The sequence below is a fragment of the Triplophysa rosa genome, linkage group LG23, assembly GCF_024868665.1.
Source record: "Triplophysa rosa linkage group LG23, Trosa_1v2, whole genome shotgun sequence".
In the NCBI taxonomy this organism is placed as follows: domain Eukaryota; kingdom Metazoa; phylum Chordata; class Actinopteri; order Cypriniformes; family Nemacheilidae; genus Triplophysa; species Triplophysa rosa.
In genome coordinates, this window is record NC_079912.1 from 18,928,570 (window position 1) to 18,951,528 (window position 22,959).

At 40.2% G+C, this 22,959-nt stretch overlaps 1 protein-coding gene across 7 annotated transcripts in view; it reads left to right on the top strand.

Annotated features, from left to right (window-relative positions):
- atp8a2 (ATPase phospholipid transporting 8A2) overlaps nucleotides 1-20,002 on the top strand; it is a 48,984-nt gene extending 28,982 nt beyond the window's left edge. For all 7 annotated transcript variants that reach the window (XM_057322615.1, XM_057322616.1, XM_057322617.1 and 4 more), the window contains 13 exons: nucleotides 2,673-2,845; nucleotides 5,963-6,146; nucleotides 6,378-6,488; nucleotides 8,104-8,178; nucleotides 9,655-9,777; nucleotides 10,374-10,452; nucleotides 10,548-10,609; nucleotides 11,734-11,790; nucleotides 12,741-12,848; nucleotides 15,253-15,341; nucleotides 15,465-15,569; nucleotides 17,801-17,892; nucleotides 18,659-20,002. In XM_057322615.1, the coding sequence (XP_057178598.1) occupies nucleotides 2,673-2,845; nucleotides 5,963-6,146; nucleotides 6,378-6,488; nucleotides 8,104-8,178; nucleotides 9,655-9,777; nucleotides 10,374-10,452; nucleotides 10,548-10,609; nucleotides 11,734-11,790; nucleotides 12,741-12,848; nucleotides 15,253-15,341; nucleotides 15,465-15,569; nucleotides 17,801-17,892; nucleotides 18,659-18,753 (1,353 nt within the window). In that variant the 3' untranslated portion in view covers nucleotides 18,754-20,002. The remainder of the gene's footprint in view (nucleotides 1-2,672; nucleotides 2,846-5,962; nucleotides 6,147-6,377; nucleotides 6,489-8,103; nucleotides 8,179-9,654; nucleotides 9,778-10,373; nucleotides 10,453-10,547; nucleotides 10,610-11,733; nucleotides 11,791-12,740; nucleotides 12,849-15,252; nucleotides 15,342-15,464; nucleotides 15,570-17,800; nucleotides 17,893-18,658) is intronic.
- The last annotated feature ends 2,957 nt before the right edge of the window (nucleotides 20,003-22,959 follow it).

Sequence of the window (22,959 nt, forward strand, 5' to 3'; positions counted from 1 at the left end):
ATACATTCAGTACTGATATCTTACTGGGAGTGACACATGAAAATGTACATCCAAACTAGGAGAATTCTGAGAGTTCTTATTCACGATTTCCTGTTCAGCGTTTGCAATAGCAATTATGAAGTAACAATTAAACTTGGGTGTCATCTGGGCATCACCAAGTGTCCACTCCTTCCTTTCTGTCAATCAAATATCATTTAAAATCTCATCAACACTGGATTCTCAACACTGAAATTTTTTGTATGATGAACCAATGGGACAACGTGACGACATCTTAGTTCTGTGTCAGCCGCCGTAGTGCTTCGAAAGGGAGGGGTGAGAGGTGGAGTGAGCTGTTGGTTGCAATTCACAAGCTTACCACTACATGCCCCTAAAAGCTCCACATTGCTCCTTTAACATTACCAGGAACTGGGGGGCTCTGAGAAATCTGTATTATAGTATGAATAGTATGTGAGATACTGTAAGAGTCTCATATCACAATAGAGAAGCAGTTTGTGATATTTCTCACCAGATTTTATTCTGTTTTTAAAACAGGCTGAGAAACTTGCATGCAAACACCAAAAATATGCAGCAAGAGTTATGAAACAATTTTACGCCATGGTAGTGCATTGCATCTCAGTTCTCCAAAGTATACATGTTCCATCACGTTCCAAGATTGGTAAGTAAATAGTTTTAACCTCTGACCAAGGAGGTTTATAATGCCTAAAGATAGCTATTTGTTACCATTACCAGACATCTCAAAGACAGCACAGAGGACACAATTTCAATTATGAAGACTTTGCAAGCGAGTTATAAATAAAAACACAAGTCCATTTTACGCTATTAAGTATCCTTCAAAACTGGTGACTGGCATTAAATAAAATACAATACTACAATTTCAATAGCTCAGCACAGACAGATGCATGTTTAGTTATAGTTTCTCATAAACACAGTTTTGTATATTTCCTTTTATAAAAATAAATTGCATTCCTGAAGTATTGGCAAGCCTATGGTCAATGAAACTAATGGCTTCAGTTTGCTTTAATGTGAAGTGAACCGTGTCTGTGCTTGACCGGCAGATTAAACTGCGGTGACACTTGCCGATGTCCATGGACACGGCACGACATTTGACCGGCAGTCTTTCAGCTTATTAGCACTTCTGTGTTGAATCCTCAGGATGTTTACTGCGCCGTGAAGCTAATTGCTGACACACACACACAAAGCCACACGCACACAAATACACAATCATTTAAGAAACCATTACTGTGGTCATTTAATTGTTAAATAAACACATTAAGACAGTTCTGTCCGTCCCGGAGAAAGTTTAATAAAGTCACACCGTGGAGAGAAACAGATTGACACTTCCTGTCTGAAGTTCATAAGTTAATACTAAATAAAACCAGCTGCAAGTGTTTAACAGAGAGAGAGAGGTGGAGAGAGCTGTCTTTGATAATAAACTGAAAGTTAGCTGGGAAATGTAGTTGGTAATAAATTACCAGTAGCAGTTTTTAAAGGTCTGCGTATACACACACACAAACGCACTGTCAATAAATGATCACTCTTATTTCTTTCATTGCATTTGTTTTTCTTTCCCTCTTGTTTTCCCGTGAAAGGTGAAAGGCAAACAGGAATCCCTAAATGAAAAGATAAACACACACACAAAACGTGTCCGGATGAGCTGAAGAGAGGAGATGAGCTCTAGTTACTCAGCTATGCTGTTGGCTGATCTCAGCTCAGTTTGTTTATACAGATTTATTATCACACAGATTTAAATCAAGATATTGATATATCGAAAGTGAATTTATCCTGTCTGATACATAAACGCTGACTTCAACATCTGCGGCTGTTCGCGCGCGCGCGCATGTGTGTGTGTGTGTGTGTGTGGCCTCGCCTTGTTGCGTGCTGTGTCGTCCACATGGTTCTTATTAAAGAACGAAGGATGTTTGTTTTCTCTATTAGTGATTCTCTTCCCATTATCAAGATCTCAATCAAAAACTGCCTGGAACCACGATTCAATAAACACACACGCACGTATTTCACGTTGTCGTTTTATCTCTGCATGTCCTTCTGTCTCATGCATGCTCGTGCATTCACGCATACGCACACACGTACAGGTTTATCTGCTTATCTACAGTATGTGAAAACATACCATAGACTTTTTGTGTACTGAAATCACACGCTTATTACAACAGACCTTAAAGAGATAGTTCATCCAAAAATGAAAATTCTGTCATCGTTTACTCACCCTCAGGTTGTTTCAAACCTGTATAAATGGGTTTCTCTCATGTTCTCTTGCTCTCTCTCTCTCTTCCCATATAAAGTTCTTGTTGGCCAACAGTTGATGCTTTCGAGTCCTTTAAGGGCTTAGAGTGTCTCATGTGACAGGATGATGTGTAACAGGTGTGTGTGTGTGTGTCAGAGAGAGAGATTGTGGTGCTAACAGCCCCACTTAAAACATCCCCTTCAACTTCCTTTGGCAGGACAGTCTTGCCCTGATATGTGTGTGTGATCCTTGCGTGAGAAGTTTGTTGGTGTTGGTGAAATAAAAGTACGAAAAATGTGTGCTGACGACATGCTTTCTCATGAAGGGATTGGGATGAGTTAAAGAAACTAAGTTGAACAAATACACATGTAAACATGTATAGCATTTTTTTTAGCATGAGTGGTTATAAATCGGGTTGTTTTCTTGTATCCAGGCAACCAGGGCCACACTAACAGCTCACTGTTCCTCGCTGGGTGACTCTCTGAGGAAGGAGAACGAGTTGGCACTCATCATAGACGGACAGACGCTCAAATACGCCCTCTCTTTTGAAGTTCGTCAGGCCTTTCTCGACCTCGCTCTGTCATGCAAAGCCGTCATCTGCTGCAGGTATATACACGCACACCTATTTTTGTAACTTATGATTTCGTGAATGCACAATATAAGTGGGCATGGTCAACTCACTAGCAGCATCCCTCTATGTTAAAAACGCAAATCAAGTGGACCCACAACCAAATTCCATACAGGAGATTTATATGTAACCCTAAAATAAAATATATTATACCGTGAAACTAATTTTGGTCATCCTGCCCATCCCTATTTGCTACATATAAAGTTTAAAGATCCACTAAAGTGCCTTGAAACCTGCAGATTTATTTAATGCATTGAAGTAAATCAAGTAAGAGACTGTAAGTATTGAGTACTTACATCTTGAATTTTGTTAATGTTTTGAATGACACTCGTTTATATAGATCCTTAAGGATACCATATTTTTACTAAAAGCCAAATAACTTTACTTTTGATTTCATGGGGACTTTAATGATAAAGCACAATATTGGCATATCTCTCATGTTAAATGATGAAAGAAGGTTTATGGCTCATATCAAAATATATGATTTTTGATTGCTCAGGAAAAACATTATTGAGGCATGTGAGATTACTGGGGTCCGGTTTTTAGGGTATATTTTTTCTCCGAATAAAAGAAAAAGCTGAGAAGCAGGAGACTCGAACTAAAATTTTGATTTGCACTCCATCTTAATCTATTTGCCGCTTGCTTTTCTTTACTGTGGGTGTTCTGGCAGGCAGCAAACATGTGTATGTGTAAACAAAAAAATTCCCCTTTATTTCTAAAAAGAGCGATTTTACTGCGTGTGTCTGTATGTGTGTACGTAAAGGTTGTGTCTTGCCCTGGGTGACTTAATAACTGTTGAAAATAAAAGCTTGGCTCCCAGAACAGAGGGGCTGTGGAGAGGTAATGTAATATACTGCTCTCTGTGCAAATGTCAAACTAATGACTCACTGTCATTATACACACACACACACACACACGCACACACACACACACACACACACACACACACACACACACACACACAGGTAGACAATACAGTCATTCACACAGTATTGTTGAGTACTGTGAATGTTTATAATCTGAATATAAGTGGCACGTTACGCAGTTTTGATTCAGCGATAAAGCGTGTTTCCATCTGTGGTGTCAGAGAGGGGAGTAATTGACTTGCTGTTGCATGAAGTCCATATCCGGACTTTGGTCTCCAAGGCCATACAAACCTGCTAAAGCAACCTCTCCTCCCTCTCCAGCACCCCCCACACTGTCCCAGAACTCCTCGCCGTGTTTGTGTGTGTTAGAGAGAAAGCTCCGTGCGTGGTTTCCTGAGTTCACACTCTGTTTGTTTAAAGAGCTACTTTAACCTTCTTATTTTCTGCTCAATTCCACCATGAAGAACATTAGCCTGCCTTTCATCCGCCTGCTGCTTTAGCAATCCCCCTACACCCGCCGTGATTGTGTAGGGATAGAGCGGGAAAAGGGTGGAATCTATCAACATGATGACAAGAGAAAGTGGTTTGTGGAGGATTTGTCTTTTCGCTGTAGAGTTTCGATTTTTATGACTATACCATGCCTGCACCATTTAGAAGATCATTCATCTCTGTACTAGATTGTGCTCTTCTGGCCAAATTTGAAACTTTGTATTGCAGTACTTCTAATGTTACTGTCTTTCTGAGATGAACGGCATGCGTTGTAGCTTTGGATCAAAATGTCTGTTAAATGAATTAATGTGAATCTTTTATTAATTTTCCTGGAAACTCAAATTATATCCCACCTGTCATAGAAGTTTATTGGTTTTCGTTATTACAGTTCTTTGATTTAAAAGGAAGATGTTTGTTTTCGTCAGTTTAGGTAGATTATATTTCATCCAAACCCCAGTGCGCACACTGTCTGTACTCTTCATATTCAGAGATTACTCACGGTTAACCTGGATATATATTTAAAAATGTCCGAAAAGGTCAAAGAAGTTATCATTTTCAAGCTATGCATCTTTTCCACAATCCCTTGGACAAGATGGTTGTCTTGTGAACGCAAAAGTTACAGGTTAATATCTCAATGATTTCTCCTAGACATCAGGGAGATTAAATAGACAGCTGGAAACTTCTGCTCAGGGCTCCTGTGTCTCAGATATTTCCTGAAAGAAAGACCCATAAATCTCACAAACGTCTGTATCAGAGGTTCAGAAAAGTTCTCAACAATGTCACAAACTAAGCTCAATCTGCAATGAAAAGTGAATATTACTGAAGATTTGGTAACACTTTACAGTAAGGTTGCATTTGTTAACATTAGTTAATGCATTAGCTAACATAAACTAACAATGAGAAATTCTTCTATAAGATTTATTCATGTTAGTTCATGTTAATTTACATTACATTAGTTAAATATTATGTTAGTTTACATTAGTTGATGCACAGTGGAACAACTGCATTGCCATTAACACCAATAAATGCTGACAAACTATATTAACAAACCCCACGTTAACTAAGGCATTGACTAATGTTAACAAATACAACCTTATTGTAAAGTGCAACCAAAGAATATGAATTCAACATTTCTCATCAAATTGATCCAAAACCAAATTTTCTCTGTGGAAAATCGCAATGCACACAATGTTTTTTTTTAACCTGAAAGATAATTATATAAATACAAATAAAGTCCAAGCTCATGACTTACAGATAACCTGTTACACTAACATATAGGCCTATCCAAAAGGGACATTACTCAGATGTTAGAGACTTTCTCAACATGTTCACCCTAATTTACTCTGAACACACAATTATTTTTTTCTAATAATATTTAACAAATCATTCTTTCTTACTGTTAATGCTATAAATGGTACCTTGAGAAAAGTTTCATTGCCCAAATGTTAGCCAATAAATAAGCTTTAAATAGTCTATAAAAACCAAGTGTTTACATGGTGAATTCTTGTGGACACGCAGTTGCATTATGGGTAGTAAACATGTGTTATGCTCATGAACAATATCAGCGTGATCTTGGAGCGAGAACACAGACTCCCTGACTTTCCAAACATTCCTTTTTCCCGGCAATATAATGCAATTCCGCTCCCTGTCACTCACATACTCCGAGATCAACAAGTCTGATGGCTTCCTGATATACGGTATACACTAAATAAGTAAACACATCCCATGTTGTGATTTCAGGGTGTCTCCACTACAAAAGTCAGAGATAGTGGACATGGTGAAGAAGCACGTGAAGGCCATCACGCTGGCTATAGGAGATGGAGCCAACGATGTGGGCATGATTCAGACGGCACATGTTGGCGTGGGCATCAGTGGGAACGAGGGCATGCAAGCTACCAACTCATCGGACTACTCTATAGCTCAGGTCTGATACACACAAACCAGCTGATGTACTTCATTATTCTGTGGCTCACACACACACACGCATCTCATCTTTAAAAACATAATTAGACTACCACAACACAAAGCACACAGCAGTCTTCTGCCCACAGCGTTCTTGTATCCGGGTAGCTGCTCCTGCTGTAATGGTTCACATGTGTTCCTGCGGCAAACTAATTCTCCTCTCAACCTTCGTTTCTCTCTCTCTCTCTTTTAGTTTTCCTACCTGGAGAAGCTGTTATTGGTTCACGGGGCCTGGAGTTACAACCGTGTTACCAAATGTATCCTGTACTGTTTCTACAAGAACGTGGTTCTGTACATCATAGAGGTGTGTACCTGAATTGCCGCCAAGTGTGTGAGCCTTTAAAAGGAACAGTTCACCCAAAAATGAAAAGAAGGTCATTATTTACTCTACCCTCATGTAGTATCCAAACCCGTACGGCTTTCTTTCTTCCGTGTAATGCGAAAAGAGATGTTAGGAAGGATGTTTGTGTTGTTGTCGTCTTCCGTAAAATGGAAATGAAGGGGAACAGACGCTGTCGAATACCTTAAATGACTACCAGTGAAAATTCTTCTATTGTGCATTTTTCTTATTGAATACAATGTTTGTTTAATGTTATTGTAATGTCACATTCTAGCATGAGAAATATTTTGTTCAAACATGTTAATATTAATCATAATAATTCATTTGATTTCATGTTAATTTGATTAATGACCGAGAAATAATGCCCTTTCTTTTTCAATTTGTCTTAAATTATTCAAAATGCTAAAACTTGGACTCACCTATATATAAAAAAATATGCTTTGTGGAGCTTGACAGAGTCATCCACATTCACCTACATTCAAATTTGAACTTCAATGTACATTTATTAAGTTGTGAACATTCTGCTAAACTGCTTTATTCTTTATCTTGCACAAAAAGTAAAGTCATGCAGGTTTGGAATGTCATCATAAGTAAATAATAATAAGTCATTTCGGGGCAAACTATTCCTTTAAACAACGTAATTTTGCTTGTTGGCGTGTGTTGAACATGGTATAAGTTCAGTTAATAGTCAGGTTCATACTCTCTCTCACACATACAGTATATACACATCTCTCGTTCACTGACATGAACATGAACATGCACAAATTCTTTTTCACTTTTCTGTTTGCGTTCTCTCACACGGACACAGACTTGCGTACATTAAGTAGACCGCTTGCAGCTGTTTGTGGAAGTGTTTGACAGTGATAAATGAGATGCCCCCTTCAGTGCCTGCTTTCCATCGCACAGACGCACACACACACACACACACACACACACACACACTCCAGAGCACAGACAAAGAGCCGCTGACCCCTATCTATAGTGGCTGGGACCATCCAGCTCAAAAATGCGTACCAGATACACGGTCATCCTAGAGGTGTGTGTTCTGGGTAGAGTGTGAGCTTTAGTGACAGGGTCACCGATCTGTCCACTGGAGCATTTGTCAGCTGTGCCACCCCCACCCTTTAAAATGGCAGCAGGTGTAGACACAGCCATATTGCTGTATGTGTGTGTTGGAGTAGATACAGTATGTGTTCATGAATTTGTGTATCATGTAAAGATCGGAGTAAAGTGTACTCTGACCTATTGTTTTATCTTTGGAATGTTTGGAATTGTCGTATGTGCACATCTGTTCATGTGCCGGGGGGGTTTGGGGTCTTACTCGGGATTAGCTTCCAGCAAAGAGGAGATTTAAAGGTCAGAGTTCACAGACTGTCTTTGTTTCTCTAGCAGAGACATTGCGGTGGATGGACAAGCAAGTGTATATGTTTATCAGCGTGTGTCTTGGTTTTTGATGTGCAAAAGTTCCATTAAAAGTTTCCTCTTAAAAGTTTCGTGTTTTGTTTTCTCCTGTCATTATCATGCTGTGGTTTGATTTTCATGTTCATATTTTAACCACATTTATCTTTCTTGTCCACAGCTTTGGTTTGCATTTGTAAATGGTTTCTCCGGACAGATCCTGTTTGAGCGGTGGTGCATTGGACTGTACAATGTGGTGAGCATTTCTAGCTCTTTCTTGGTTTTAAACATTATTCTGTTCATAAATTCTTTTCTTTTTGTCTGATAGCATTTTATAATATAATAGACTTGCCTGTGACACTATGACTTTTCTAAGCGAAATTCCACAGCAGCAGCATTACATACTGTATACCAGAGTATGTTGCGCTAGACCTTTTATGGACAGGCTCGTAAAAAATCTGTCATAATCTATTATTACCCGTCACTGTGGCGCAAGGTGGCGTGACATGGTAATTAGCCTGTTCGTGACTTCATCATGCGGTCATCAATGTTTCTGTTTTCAGACATAAAATAATCATTACAGACAAATGTTTATGTCCATATGTCTAGTCAGTAACAATGACAGGTGCTTGTAAATGGTGTTTTGTACTCACTCACTCACAAGTAAACTGCGGTTTGGTCATGAATGTGCTGCTTCTGCCGCTCGCTGAACAAAGAAGACGCCAAGAGAGAAATTTGTTCCACTCACTGGAAGTTAAGGTTTATCCAAAAAGAGGCTCGTCGCTTTTCTGAAGGAAAAAACTCTGTAAACACTGCACCCACTGCGCGCCTTTGTGTGTATGCGTGCACACGACGCGGGAGTCTGTGACCGATGCATCTGCACCGCAAGTCTCCGCTGACCGCGCGCACGTTTTCCAAAACGGACCCGGCATTGTATGTAAGTTAATGAATGGGAAACACACGTCCCTTCGCGCTCGTATTCAGGGCAGGGGTTGAACCAGTGTTAAAAAAAGTCAAATTAACACTCACAGTGTATAGATAATCCACATTTAGAGTGTGGATTATACTGTATATACACTGTGAGAGTTAATTTGACCCTTTTTAACACTGGCGGTTTTGCTGTGTACGATCACGCTCTAATGAAGGGAAATAACAAAACGGGGAGTTACACATTGCCCTTATTGCAATCCGTCAAAATGACGGACGGCCTTCAGATTTTTTTGTCAATTTTTTTGGTCAATGACCGAGAATTTTCGGTTAACGCGACCTCTGCTGTATACCTCACTAAGCCAATCCCAGAATGCATTTTGGCAAACTGAGTGAGTGAATGAATTTATCCATAAGGCAGATAAATGCCAATATTAAAGTTTAAATATTTATAAAATAATTAATATTGAACTCAATATATTATCATTAAAACTTGTCAAATAAAAATGGACTGTTTTACCCATTTTTTTTGTGTAATATGTATTTTATCCCAACTGAAGCATAGCTTTCGCTGTAACCGAATCTATTAGAATCAAAAGCAGAATAATTTGTTTTGGTTAAGAAGATGCTCATCACTTAGAAGTCAGCTGTCTATAAAATATACATTTATTTGTTTAACAAACACGTTTATCCAAAGCAAAGCAACCAAAAGACAGATAAGCAGATCATTAGATTTTGGATGATGTATATGATATAGGCTACAGTACTTTTATGTTCACAGTAATTGTGTTTTTGTGTGTTTTAGATCTTTACGGCATTGCCACCTTTCACACTGGGAATATTTGACCGGCCGTGCAGTCAACAGAACATGCTGCGATTCCCTCAGCTCTACCGTATCACACAAAACGCAGAGGGTTTTAACACAAAGGTGCACTTATACATTAATATACAATAATAGACGTACATGCTTATTTAAAGACTATACAAAACAAAAAGATAACAATTGTGACACAGGCAACATTAAGTATGTGTTCACTTGTATTGAGAATAAACATGGTTTGTGTGATGTATTGGCTTTTCAGAGCATGACAAATACTCATTTAAAAACCAAACCTTGCATAATTAAATTGTATGTCCTTGTCAATCATTTACACTAATAAATATAAGTCTTGGATTTTCAAGGCATTTGATGTTTTGTTTTGTTTTGCTGTAAACTGTAAATCATATTTGTTCTTGTTGGATCATCACATGATGTCCAATATTAAATCAGTTACCATAGAGATAATAATGAGATTCATGAGGCCGGAATAAGAAAGTCATTCATTACAAGCAGAGGATCGGTGTTTATGTTTGTGTGTTTCAGGGGTGATCTAGCGGACACTGAACTAGCTGTGCAATTGAAAAGAAACTGTTTGTGTGGGCCGTGTGTATCTTGGCATTAGACTGTCTTAACCGACTCGCTCATCCCCTGCTTTCTCTCTTTTCACTCACTCACTCATTCATTCCCTATTTCTCTTTTTCTAGGTCTTCTGGGGTCACTGTATAAATGCACTCATTCACTCCATTATTCTCTTTTGGTTTCCACTCAAAGTTTTGGAGCACGGTAACGAACACAAACACTCACGCACACATAGCGAGCACTCAAGTGTCAATGTGTAAATGGCTGGGAATCTTTCGTCAACCTTTTTGTTTCTTTAGACACTCCTTTTGACAACGGCAACAGTGTCGACTACCTGTTTGTGGGGAACATTGTCTACACGGTAAGTCATCGGCCAATCACGGCATAGCATTTACTGCCAATAAGAGGTCACGCATCATTTCCTTGCTAGTGTTTTTATTCCGTTTGCTAGCTGCCAGTGTTTACAGAGTAAACTTGTTAATGTCTCTTCTATTTTCGAGCAGAAATGATTGAAAGTGCAGTCTTTTGTTTAAGGTTGTGATTTGTCTAATTAGTGGTGGTTGCTAAAGCAGTTAGCTGTTACTATTAGTCAAACTTGAGGTTAAGGTTTTAAACAAACTCCAAACCCCAAGTATTAAACTTGGTGTTCAGCTTGTCCCGCACCGTTTGAGCTACAGACTTGAGTGATATCTCAAAACATGTGGCTCGATGAGGCATGATGTTACTTTTCCAAGACGGAGCGAGACGTACTTGATTTTCACCTGGTGGACAATAAAACTGTCACAAACGTTGAGTTATAATGAACGAGAGGCTCAAGACATACCTAGGGACCTGAATATCATAGAAACTTCAAGGTGGGCTCGTTTGACTTGGGCCAGTGAGCAACCTCCTGGAAACCAACAAGAACATGGGAAAGCACCCATCATGTATTCTTCAGAAACTCTCAAATAATAGTGCTTCAAATTGTTAAAAGTTTATTCTGGCGTTACGGTTACGGTAAAGTTTGTTTCAGGCGGTACCTTAAATGTCCAATGTCAAGTATCCCATCCCATTTGCCAAAAAAAGGAACAGATCACAAAAGAACTGTGTGTTTTTGGACTTTGTTCCATTATATAAATAAGGCTGTGTGTGTGTTTATAACCTAGACTATTAAATACAGTATGTTTCAGTTTTTAGCAGTGATGCCAGACTCCATCCATTAAAACACTAATGAATGAGTCCCATAGGGAGTGAAGTCTTTGCTGGTATTTCATTTCTGTTCCCTTACAGGCTTTTAAGTGTGTTTGTGTGCGAGTGATTACATTAAGGGGTGAATGTGTAACCGTGTGTGTTTTAAAGCTAGAGGCTAAAGTAAGTCTATGCCTATGTGAAAGCCCTCATCTGGTTTTGTGTGTGAAACTGTACAGAACGTTTTACCAGGATGATGAGTGCATATCATTACTGTTATTTATGACCTCTCTCGCTCTCTCTCTCTTCCTATAACAGTATGTAGTGGTAACTGTATGTCTAAAAGCCGGCATGGAGACCACAGCTTGGACAAGGGTAAGTTAGTCACCATCCTCCAACACAAACACCACACACACGCACGCCCTACACAGCCTGTCGTCTGAACTCAAAGCAATGAACCACTCCGGCAGCACTTATGAAAGCCCCGTCTAATGCGTCGAATATACTACAAGAAATGTGTTATATCTAGAGTGAAAGAAAATCAAATTATGGAACATTCTTAAGTTTGCTTATGATGTTTTGAACGTGACTGATTCTATAGAAAGGTTATATACAGTATAATCGGGAATTGCCCTTGCTTTAGATAGATGGAGAATATTTACTGGTGCTATGTCAGGACATTTCTTACCAGCCGTGGTGTGTGTTGAGGGCACGTCGACACACCCGTCCGTTCAGCTGTCCGCACTCCAGCCCCCAGGATGAAGGAGAGACCCCTTGGAATTCACACGGTTTCTATTACAGAAACAGAGATGTGTTTGAGAAGTCTATATACAGTGTGCCAGTGAAGTCCAACACCAATGTCCAGTTTTTCCACGGTCTTGGATGTGGAAGTATTTTTCCCATTCATTTTCTCAATAAGAATTTCAAATGAATTCTTAATAGCAAAATAATGAATCTAACTTAACTCAATTTCTAAGCCATATACAAAATATTACAAAGTTTGCTCCCTTTTATCATGCTCCCTTGAAGCATGATAAAAAATGATGGTATGATATTAAAAGATATTGACTTGTAGCCATTAATAATATAGTATATTTTACATTATTTCAAGTTTGTATTGCAACATATTTAAATATATACTGTACATATTTATGTTACTTGAGCCTCTCTTTTCTCTCGATTACACTATTTGTAATACTTCATGGGAGGTTGCAAAGCTTTTTAGTGCGATTATTAATTTGACTATAACATTGACTTTTCATATACTTAATGTTCTCTGTAACCAGTTTGGAAACTGACCATGACCTAGTTGTTTCTCGTTACAGTTTTCTCATCTGGCTGTATGGGGCAGCATGGTGCTCTGGATGCTGTTTTTCACCGTTTATTCCGCTATCTGGCCAACCATCCCTATAGCACCAGATATGCTGGGCCAGGTGAGTCCAGATACGCTCACACACCTGCTCGTTCTCATGCCTTCTCACACAACTATTGCATTAGACTGCCGGCCCGCTCGGCGCCTGGACGACTTGCTCTCTGGGTGATCCGTGTCAGATTTATGGTCCCATTTTGTAGTCTCCCTACACCTGCCACAGTCACCCGAGCCACAGGCTTTTATGGCCTAGCCTGGAAGTGTTGACTTAAGCGGGTGGGCTGGTTTGTGCAACAGTAAAGACATCTGTTTGTGTGTTTTAGGGAAGAATACTCTACAAAAGTTGTTTCCCTGTTCCCACAGGGATATAAACATAGATCTCATCATATACAGTAGATGCAATCCCAGAATGCATTGTGGTAAGTTTGGTAAATGTGTATGAATCAAGTGTATCATTCTTATAATCAAAATGTATATAGTCTTTTTATATAGTTATTATATTTATTACACTTTATATACATTTATTATTTTATTTAAAAAATATATTTACTGAGCTTATCGAGAATGCATTTTGGCATTGCAAAGGACACACAAACAAGATATCTTTGAACGGAGCCTAATATCCTTTTGGACTGACCTTCACTGAGCTAACGTGTAAGTGTGTGCTCTGGGAGCGTTGAGCAGGCGGGGTGGGATGGAGCTCTCTGAACCCTCCGGCCCATTAATTCGATTTGTGTCAGAAATCAGGAATGTGCTCAAGTATCACCGCAGCTGCTCTCAGAGAGAGAGAGAGAGAAAGAAAGATCCCTCACTCTTTTCCCTGCAGCGTAGGCTTGCCTGACTCCTCTTTGTCCATCCATATTCGTTTTTTAATCTCTCCATTTTTCCATGTAGACCGAACTGGGAACGAGCATACAAGCATGTTTTTCCATTGCTGTAAATTAATGTGCGTATTTTTGCTTGTCTGAGAATTTGGGAGGGTTGGCGGTCTGGGGGTGTATGTGCAGCTGTCGCAAGGGGACGCCTCTTAATGGTGTTCGGAGTCTAGCGGATTCCATTGGGGATATTAGCTGTGGATGATTCCTAACCATCTCCTCTCGGTGGGATCAGATGAATGCACACCGTGAAGTTGCTTCAGTCTGTGAGACTAACAGAAGTTTTTCCAGGAAAAACAATTCTAACAAACTAGTCATTTCTCCTCAAGTCTTTCTCCCACATGTTCAGTTTATCACATTAACTTTGAACATGTTCCATAAAGTTTCTCATATTTTTAACACTATCCATTGTTGTTGAAAAGTTTTGTACTTAAAATAAATGCCTTATGGCTTTATAAGTGTTTAAATAATTATTTAGAGATACTGTAAACAAAAGTATCATCATCGGCCATTGAGAAACCCATAGGGCCCTATTTTCACGATCTAAGCGCATGGTTTAAAGCGCACGACGCAGGTGCACTCAGGGCGTGTCCGAATCCACTTTTGCTAAATTAACGACGGGAAAACAGTCGGCGCGCATGGTCTAAACGGGTCGTCCCGATTCTCTTAATGAGTAATGGGTGTTTTTGGGGCGTAATGTGCAGTTAACCAATCAGAGTCTCATCTCTCATTCCCTTTAAGAGCCAGTTGGCGGATTCGCTACTTACACGGCGGAAGTTGCAAGAGCAAAGACTGGACGCTTCTCTAGAGAGGAAACGCATCTCGTGCGTGAGGTTAAAGCGCGCGAGCAGATCATCTACATGACAAGCCGGATTTTTATCTTTATGTCCACAATAATCATCTTTTACATTGTAATTCATTTATTTTTTATATTTGGCATGTTTGTGTGCTGCTGCGCTTCCCTCTGTGTAATAAGTAAAGTGAAAGCGTGTTATATGTGGACCCGCCCAGAGGAGCATTTTCTACTAATGCGCTCTTTTTTTAAACCAATTTTTTTTTGGCGCAATTGACTTTAGACTTTAGACCAGGTTTGAGTTGGTCTATGGCGCAGTCTATTTTCAGTTCCTCAAAATAGCAACGCGCCAACAATGCGCCTGAGCACACCTCTTTTTTAGACCAACACGCCATGGGCGCACAAATGAGCACAAATGCATTTGCTATTTAAACAACGCGCCGCAGGACGGGAAAATGAGAACTGCGTCGGGCGGAAACTAGCAAAAACACTTGCGCTGCGCCTTGCGCCGGGTGTACAATAGGGCCCATAATGTTTAAAAAACAGACTCGGCGAGAGGTCTAGCTTAATAATAATAAGTGACTTATTATGGGGTGGCATTGGAAACGCTTGTAATTGGGGCACATGAGTTATCAATAGACTTAGATTAATAGATATTCACCCTCTCCATCTAGCTAAGGTCAAATGTGACTCAAGTCACATGACAGCTGCTGTTAGGAGATATATCCAGGGTTCATTGATCGCTTCAAAGTTTGCGAAGCGTTTATTTAAAAGTGATAATCTGTTTACGGTTCTTTTAGGCTGCTAGAGTGATGCAGTGCTGGAGCTTCTGGCTGGGCCTGATACTGGTGCCAACAGCATGTTTGCTCAAGGATGTAGTGTGGAACGCGTAAGTAACCACACATACGTCAGTGGATTTACAGAGCAAATATAGTGTGATTTGTAATTGTATATTAGCCAGTCACATAAACAAGCTGATCATTCCTCACCGTCTTGCTTTGCGTGTGTGCAGAGGACGACGCACAGTGAAGAAGACTCTCCTGGAGGAAGTGCAGGAACTGGAGGCTCGAGCCGTGGACCCAGGAGCAGCCGTCCTCAGAGACGCCAGTGGCCGCAGGTATGTGCGTAAATGCGCTGTGACATAAAACAAATAATGGTGAAACCATTTGTTTTCTTCATTAATACTACAAAATGAATCGCTCTCAAAGTGTTCATTTTTAAAAATGCAACCCACGAGTAAAGCACAGTCATTTATAAAAATGCAAACATCAGGACTGCAGATTAGCCACAAATTAAGCATCGTTATGACAGATTATATCCATGAAATGCAAAAAAGTTGTTTCATTATTGATTAATATTATTTATAATTCATATAAAGAAACTGAATGCATTACCTTTATTATCAAATAGAAATATCAATAGTGATTATTATTTGGATAGATTTGGTCTTTCTTTATCTAAATGCGTCATTTGTTTTAACTCACATTTTACTTTTGTTTGGCAAAATGTAGTTTATCATTTGTTTATACCTGCATGTTTGTGACTTATAGTTTGTGGATGTGTGTTCGAGAATGAGACAGCATTTTGTTTCTCTAACCCCTGCCTGAACGCCCACAGGCCCAAAGCTGAGGATTCATAGACTGGCTATAGAGTCAGATGCAGGCATGCACGCAGGTAGAACCAGTCTGCCTGAATGTGACCCTCTTAGGGATGTGGAGTGATCTGTGTTCCCCTGCCTCCCTCCCTGGAACCTCCCATTCATTCACCATCATCTCTTTTGACTTTCCTTTTCCTATTTCTCCTTCTACTTTCATGTTTGCGATGTCAGGCGGCCATGAGCTGGTCAGGTTTGCGTAGCTATAAGGACTGGGTGTGTGTAGTTTCCTTGAAAACTAGTTGAGATTTCCCTGTGCATGTGTTTGTTTTCATACTGTGTTTGTGGATTTGAGGCTGACTGCATGTAGTGATTGAGTGGAATTAGTCCTAATGGTTTTAGCCCAGAGATATTGCGGGACATTACATCGCATATTGAGTTTGGTGTAAGGCCCTATATGAGACAGGAACTTGGCAGAGGTACGTGTAGCCTCATTCAGTTTTTGTAATACCTTGGAGCGTTTTGTGGTCTTTAGGCCACTAATTTATGGCAAGGGAGTTGACAGAATGGACTTCTAATCAGATGGATATTGGCTGTAAGCCCTGTTTGGGTTTACCCCTTTATTTCCCAAGAGCAGAGCACTTAACCTCATTTGTTTCAGTAAATATCCAGCTGTAAAAATGGGTGTTGTGTAAAAAAGGTGATGAATGATTAAGCATCAATGTGAATTCAGTATTGTTAGGTGGGGAAGAATCAAACTTCAGGAGACCTCCGGACAGAGGCGATGTGTTTTCCTCCTGTCTAAGTCAAACCTATACCATTAGTTGTTGCCATTTAGATTAATTAAAGCAACTGTCCCGCACCACAGATTATATTTCGAGGATTGTTCACAGAAACATTGGGGGAAAAGAGCTCAGATTATCATTGAGTTTATGCATCATTCTATTCCTTTATATCTTTATTTATCCATTCATCATCCACCGGTCATCTGTTTTGCAGACATAGTTTTCGTTGGCCGACGTCCTGCCATATCTCATATACCGTTGCTGAATTTCTTACAGTACAGCCAAATGAATGCCACGTCTTACCCAAATATAACAGTGTAGACGTCCCCTTCATAGCGCAGTGGAGTTTTAGCTGTAACCTTGAGAACTTTGGCCATTCTCCAGAATGACTGGTTTTTGAATCACTGTCTCTTTTATGGATGAGGGGGTTCCTTTTATCTGATTTACAGGGAGACATCATAGGACCTGTTTATCAAAGCTGGGGTCAGGCTTGCACGATTCCTAATTTCAAAACTAGACCCAAAATGCCATGGGATCTCTTTTTGAAATTTAATTTAGTACCGAGACCTCTTTATTGGGTACATTAATTTAAGTATAGTGAGCTGTTAAATACTCTTTGTATTGCTTTTTATTTCAAGAACGGGAAGGTTGAGGATTTAGTGCTGTTGAAATATTTGATGTGATGTTTTTGGATCACAGACTACATTTAAAGTTGTTTAGGAGCGGTTTGGGAAGCCGTTTCTTCGAATTTTGTAAGCGTGTGTGTAAATGTGCGTTCCACTTGACTGAACATCATTTAGTATGTCTACTCCCTGCCAAAACAGCCCTGCAGCAGTATTGTGTGTCGTAGAAATCGTGGTGTAATATATTAGTCAATATATCTCAGCATGTGATTTGACCTCTAGTATGTCAGTCGTGTTTGTCTTGTCTAAGACTGGTGAGATAATCCGTTTGTCTTTATCTGTCCAGTCTGAACGAGCGTGCCCACCTGCTCACACGGGTCTTCAGGAAAACGCCCTCCAGCGTGGGACGCTCGAACTCTGTGCAGCAGACCGTGTCACGTAAGTGCTAGATTCGCACACCCTTTTTAAACTAACATCTGTGCATCTAATGGAATATGAGACCTGTGCTCTGACTAAACCATCATGAACTTGAGTGCTAGTTCATGCTGGTACTGATGGTCTTGCGGGTGGACTATCACAGCCACGGCATCATTACCTAGCTGGTTGTTTGAGTCTTGTTAGTTACAGGGAATGTTCACCCCAAAAACAAACATTCTGTCATCATTTGTGGACCCTCATGTCATTCAAAACCTGTAAACTACTCGACATTTTAAGAAATGTCTCAGTGGTTTTGTGTCCTTACAACAGTGGTTCTCAAACTTTTTTGTTGTAAGGCCCCCTTTGTGTAGCGTGCATTGCTTTGCTGCCCCCCAAATAAAGACTTATAATCTTAAACTTAGAATTTTAATTAAACCAAAAACATACTCCGTTATACAATGCAGGGACATCAATTCTTTTGGTTGGTGGTCTTATTTTTCATACAATTCATGATAAATTTCTATATTTCATAAAATGCCACAAAATCTGTGGCCCCCGGAGCCATCTTGGGGCCCCCCAGGGGACCAGGGCCCCCAGTTTGAGAACCACTGCCTTACAAAGTCAACAAGGGACAGTTGGTTTGGTTTTTGGTCTTCTTTTGTGAAGAATGACATGAGGATGAGTAAACGATGAAAGGGCACCAACATCCAATATGTCCAAATATGTCAATATGTTCATGATTTATATTCAGACTGTATAAGTACATTTTTTGACTGTCTTCCCACAGATGGATATGCGTTCTCACAGGAGGAGCATGGCGTGGTGTCTCAGTCCCAGGTCGTGCGCTCCTACGACACCACCCGTCAACGACCCAGTCTGTAGCTGTCACTGCAGCAGCAGCTGGTAGAGACTTCAGGATCACATCTGTGCTGGGTGATCCTGCTGTGGCCTTTTTGGATCTTTCAAATGAACTAAACTGAACTGGGCACAGCTACACAGCGCATTGGCTCCCATAAAGAGGCTGGACTTTTTGGAAGGGAACGGATTGACGGAAATGGAGGGTTGGGGGTGGGCGGGATCTTCTGACAACGAAATGGCCAGTCAAAATGCACTACACATGAACAGACAGGCAACAGAAGCCAAGTAGCATTCAGATATGGAACGTCGGAGACGATAGTGTTTCTCTGCCTGTATCATTAACACGAGTCACAAGACGGCTTCATAATCGCCCTGTGGATTCTCCTTTGTCTGCATTTGGTTATTTATTGTGCGGGTGCGTGTCTGCATCCGCACGTTTGTCTATGCGAGCGTATATATGCACCGAGAAGGACCTCAATTCGATTGCGTATGGCTTGTCTTTTGCACTTGTTTCTATGTGTGCTTGGATGATTTATGGAGAGACCTCTTTGTCTTACATGTGTGATGTTCAGGACCGCTGTTTTGCTTCTCTGTTGTGCGTATGTGTGCCTGCATGTGTTTGTGGGAGGCTGGTTATGTGAGTCTTAACGTCGGTGTCTCCAGAGATCGGAGATGGCGTCATCACCACCATGTTGCAGAGGAGGGGAGGCCACTCTAAATAAACATTAAATTCCCACACACAGCGACACTTCGGAGGGATTCCTATAGCAGACGTGAAATGGGGGAGATGTGTGTACTTTTGCTTTAGATTCATCTCTCCATCAACAGACCTGCTAGATACACACTCGCGTATAAACACACACATGCATCTTGCCCCCAAACCAAAAAACGCTGCCAAAACACACGTTGATTCCTCTGAGGAACCCCTACGGCCTCTCCCGCTCTGCAGTATGGAGCTCCGCGGCGTACCACACGCACACTAACACACCTTCTCGTTCTCCTGCTCTCTTCCACTAATATTCTACTTAATAGCAGTCTCTGTACAGGAGTCTGTATCTTAGAGCTCACGTTCTCTCCCTCCATCTACCTCTTTCTCTTTCATTCCCTCTCTCCAGATCAACAAGCTCCATGTCTCCTTGTTGTCTTGGTCTAGTTAACCTTTACATTTCCCTCTCTGTTTCACTCAGTGGCTGCAGCTTTGCTTTGTCCGCTTTCACTCAACCTGTTGGGTTTCTGGACTGTTTCGTCAAAATAAACTGGACTTGTGACTCTGTATCGTTCTCTTTTTGATTCTTGGTCTCTTCTTCTTATGGTACGAGTCATTTCTAATTCATCGAAACTGAACTTAACATGGTTTGAATTAGCTAGTTCGAATCTCTATTATAAATTTAAAGACGCCATAAAAGCAATATATGGAATATTGACTCATCTGTGCACTTCACTTCATGAAATGAATGTGTCGTTGACCTCCTGCGCTCACCCCCCCCCCAGAAATGACTTCTCATCACTTCCTGTCATGAGGAATGGCACGAACGCGTAGCTTTCTTCACGGGAGGGTGCCGTTGGTGAGTCCGGTGGGGAATAATCTTCCACGACTGACTGCAAACTCGCATTCAAATCTGCCTCCATTTTGTTAGCAAAGCCCATCTTCCAACCAGTTCTCAATGTGGAAAATCAAGCCCTAAATTTTCTCTCATTTCAGAAGCTGTTTTACTCGGATACATGTCATGATACGGAAAAGAATACGATCGTTACTTCCGTTTTATGCCAACTTTAACACTAAATTTAGGTCTGAAACGGGGACGTTTTGAGAGAATTCTCATTTGGGGTAAACTGTTTATGATGAAGTGTGTCATTACTACATCACTAAGTGGGACAGTCGTTTTCCAATCCCACAACATTGGTTGAGCCAATTGTTGTATCAATCTGTATGGGATGTTTACATGGTTTGACAGTATTACAAAAGGCTCACTTATAGTTGTCAAACATGGTTTTCTTTGTATATTAAACCATGATGGGAGAATTCTAAGTATTTAAAATCAGCTTTAACTAATTCCATTCAAGTTAATTGCAGAAATCCAGCAGGATTTCAAAGGATTACTGAACTGCGCATGGCAGCTGTGGTGAGAAGGCGGTAAAGGACTCACCAGCAGAGATTGTTTTGAAATTAACAAGCTAAAAAGGGAGTTTAGTATGATCAGGATTAAAAATACAGTCTTATAAAATGAAAGCAAACATTCACCAGGGAGCTTAAACGTTTGACTTACGCTTCGGCCAGGTTTGTTTGAAGTGCACTTCAGAGCCGAGTCGGCATTACAGGTTAGGAAATGAGCTGAGGTGAAGTGTTTTCTTAAGATTAAGTACAGGAAAGAAAGGAGTGGACCGACACATTTGGAGCATGTGTAGGTCTTACCTTATTTAAACTGCACACTGTCCAAAGGACATCATTGCTCAGTATGTGTGTGTGTGTACAGGTTTTGCATTACTTGCCATGGCCAATTGTTTGAAAATGTCCTCACAAAATACAAATATGAAGAAATATGTCAAAAAGTGATTTGTGAGGACATTTAAGGTCAAATGAGATCAGTAACCTGGTAAGAAATCAAAGGTAGTCTATGAGGTGCGTGTGCATGTGGGTTTAACGATCCATCAGGGCCCAATTTTTCCGACTAAACTAAATCTGATCAAAAAACTTTTCAGGATGAAAAAACATTATATACCGTTTCGTTTTTAAAATGTTTAAAAATACAAAAAGGTTTTTGTTAAGGTTGGTATATTTAACAAACAAAAGTCTATGGTACACCTCCATTTAGTAACATGAAAAGTGGAAAAACTTTGTAAGACTGAACTGCCCAGGTCAGCTCAAGTGAACACCTTGTGAATTATGAAAGTGACGACAATTTATTAAAAATGGAGAACAATCATAAGAGTTCATGTTAGTGTGAGGGTGTGTGTAACCCAATAACCTCGGTCAGTCCCATGATTCCTCATTGCTAGGAAGTCCACACCCACATCTCTGTATCTGAGCCTGTGTATCTCTGTCCAGCTCCGCTGCGTCCAATATGGGGAATCCATTCCTGAAGCGTACCGTTCCACCTCAACAGCAGCCACATGGATCCATTTCAACTCCGTCCAAGGACTCCCCGAACATTTCTGACTGCTTTCTCCCACTCTGAAGTTTCCACAGAAACATGCCAAGACACTTTTAAGAGGCAGACTGCAATTATTGTGATTTTGTTTGCATATTACAGTGGCAGGCTGACCCAGAGTCCATTGTGGGTGGAAAGTTTGACTTAAGAGGTGTTAAGTGTGTGTTTCTGTGAGGTTTTTTTTGTAAAATATCTTAAGGTGAAACATGTTTAAAACTCATTTGGAGAGGACATTTGTCAAGTGTCAGATTTAATTACATTTTTAAGGTTGCTAGTAAAAATGTCCAAAAGATATTTTGTTTTAAATCTCATATGTCAGCAAGTTTCTGTGAGGTTAGACATAGGGGCATTGGATAAAGTGCAGTAAATATCATTATCTTGATATGAAAACAATTGTGTCTGTAAAACCTGCATTAATGTCACTTTAAGGGTCTGTGTGTCCAGTTGTTTGTGATAATGTTTACAACTAAGTTGTCTCACAAAAAACGAAATTTGTGTTTGATAGTTGTGTTTGATCCTCTTTATAAAGTATGTTGAGCAAAGTTACATTAAAATTATATGACAATTAATTGTCACGTATGAAGAAGATTGGACACTTCATACATGGTGCATTTTTGTTATTTACAGACTGAACTAATCTGATTTCCTTTTACAGGCTGTTGACATTTCTCTTAGTACACTAACAGAGTGACATGTCGTTTTAAATTGGGAGCACTTCATCTTTCATCAAGTAAAGAAATCTGACAAGTTTTCTTCATCTCAGTAATTGTGTGTTGACAGAGTTGCTGTAACTAACGTTAGCTGTCATTCCTCATTTAGTTATCAGAACCTGTAAAAGTCAGAGTACTGCCTCTGTTTCGTAGTCCACTATGTTTCCTTTGGTTCGCCGCATTCAAAAGATGCATTGGTGTATTTTTGCACTGAGAAAGACGTTTTAAAAATGAGGAAAAACATTTACCTGAGGAAGGCGCCGCGGTCACGCAGAAAACGCGTGCACGTCCTGCCTGCAACGGCTTTTAAAGTGACAGTCGCGCTAATATTTAAGCTGCATGGCTGTGTGAAATCGTGTTCTTGCTCAATG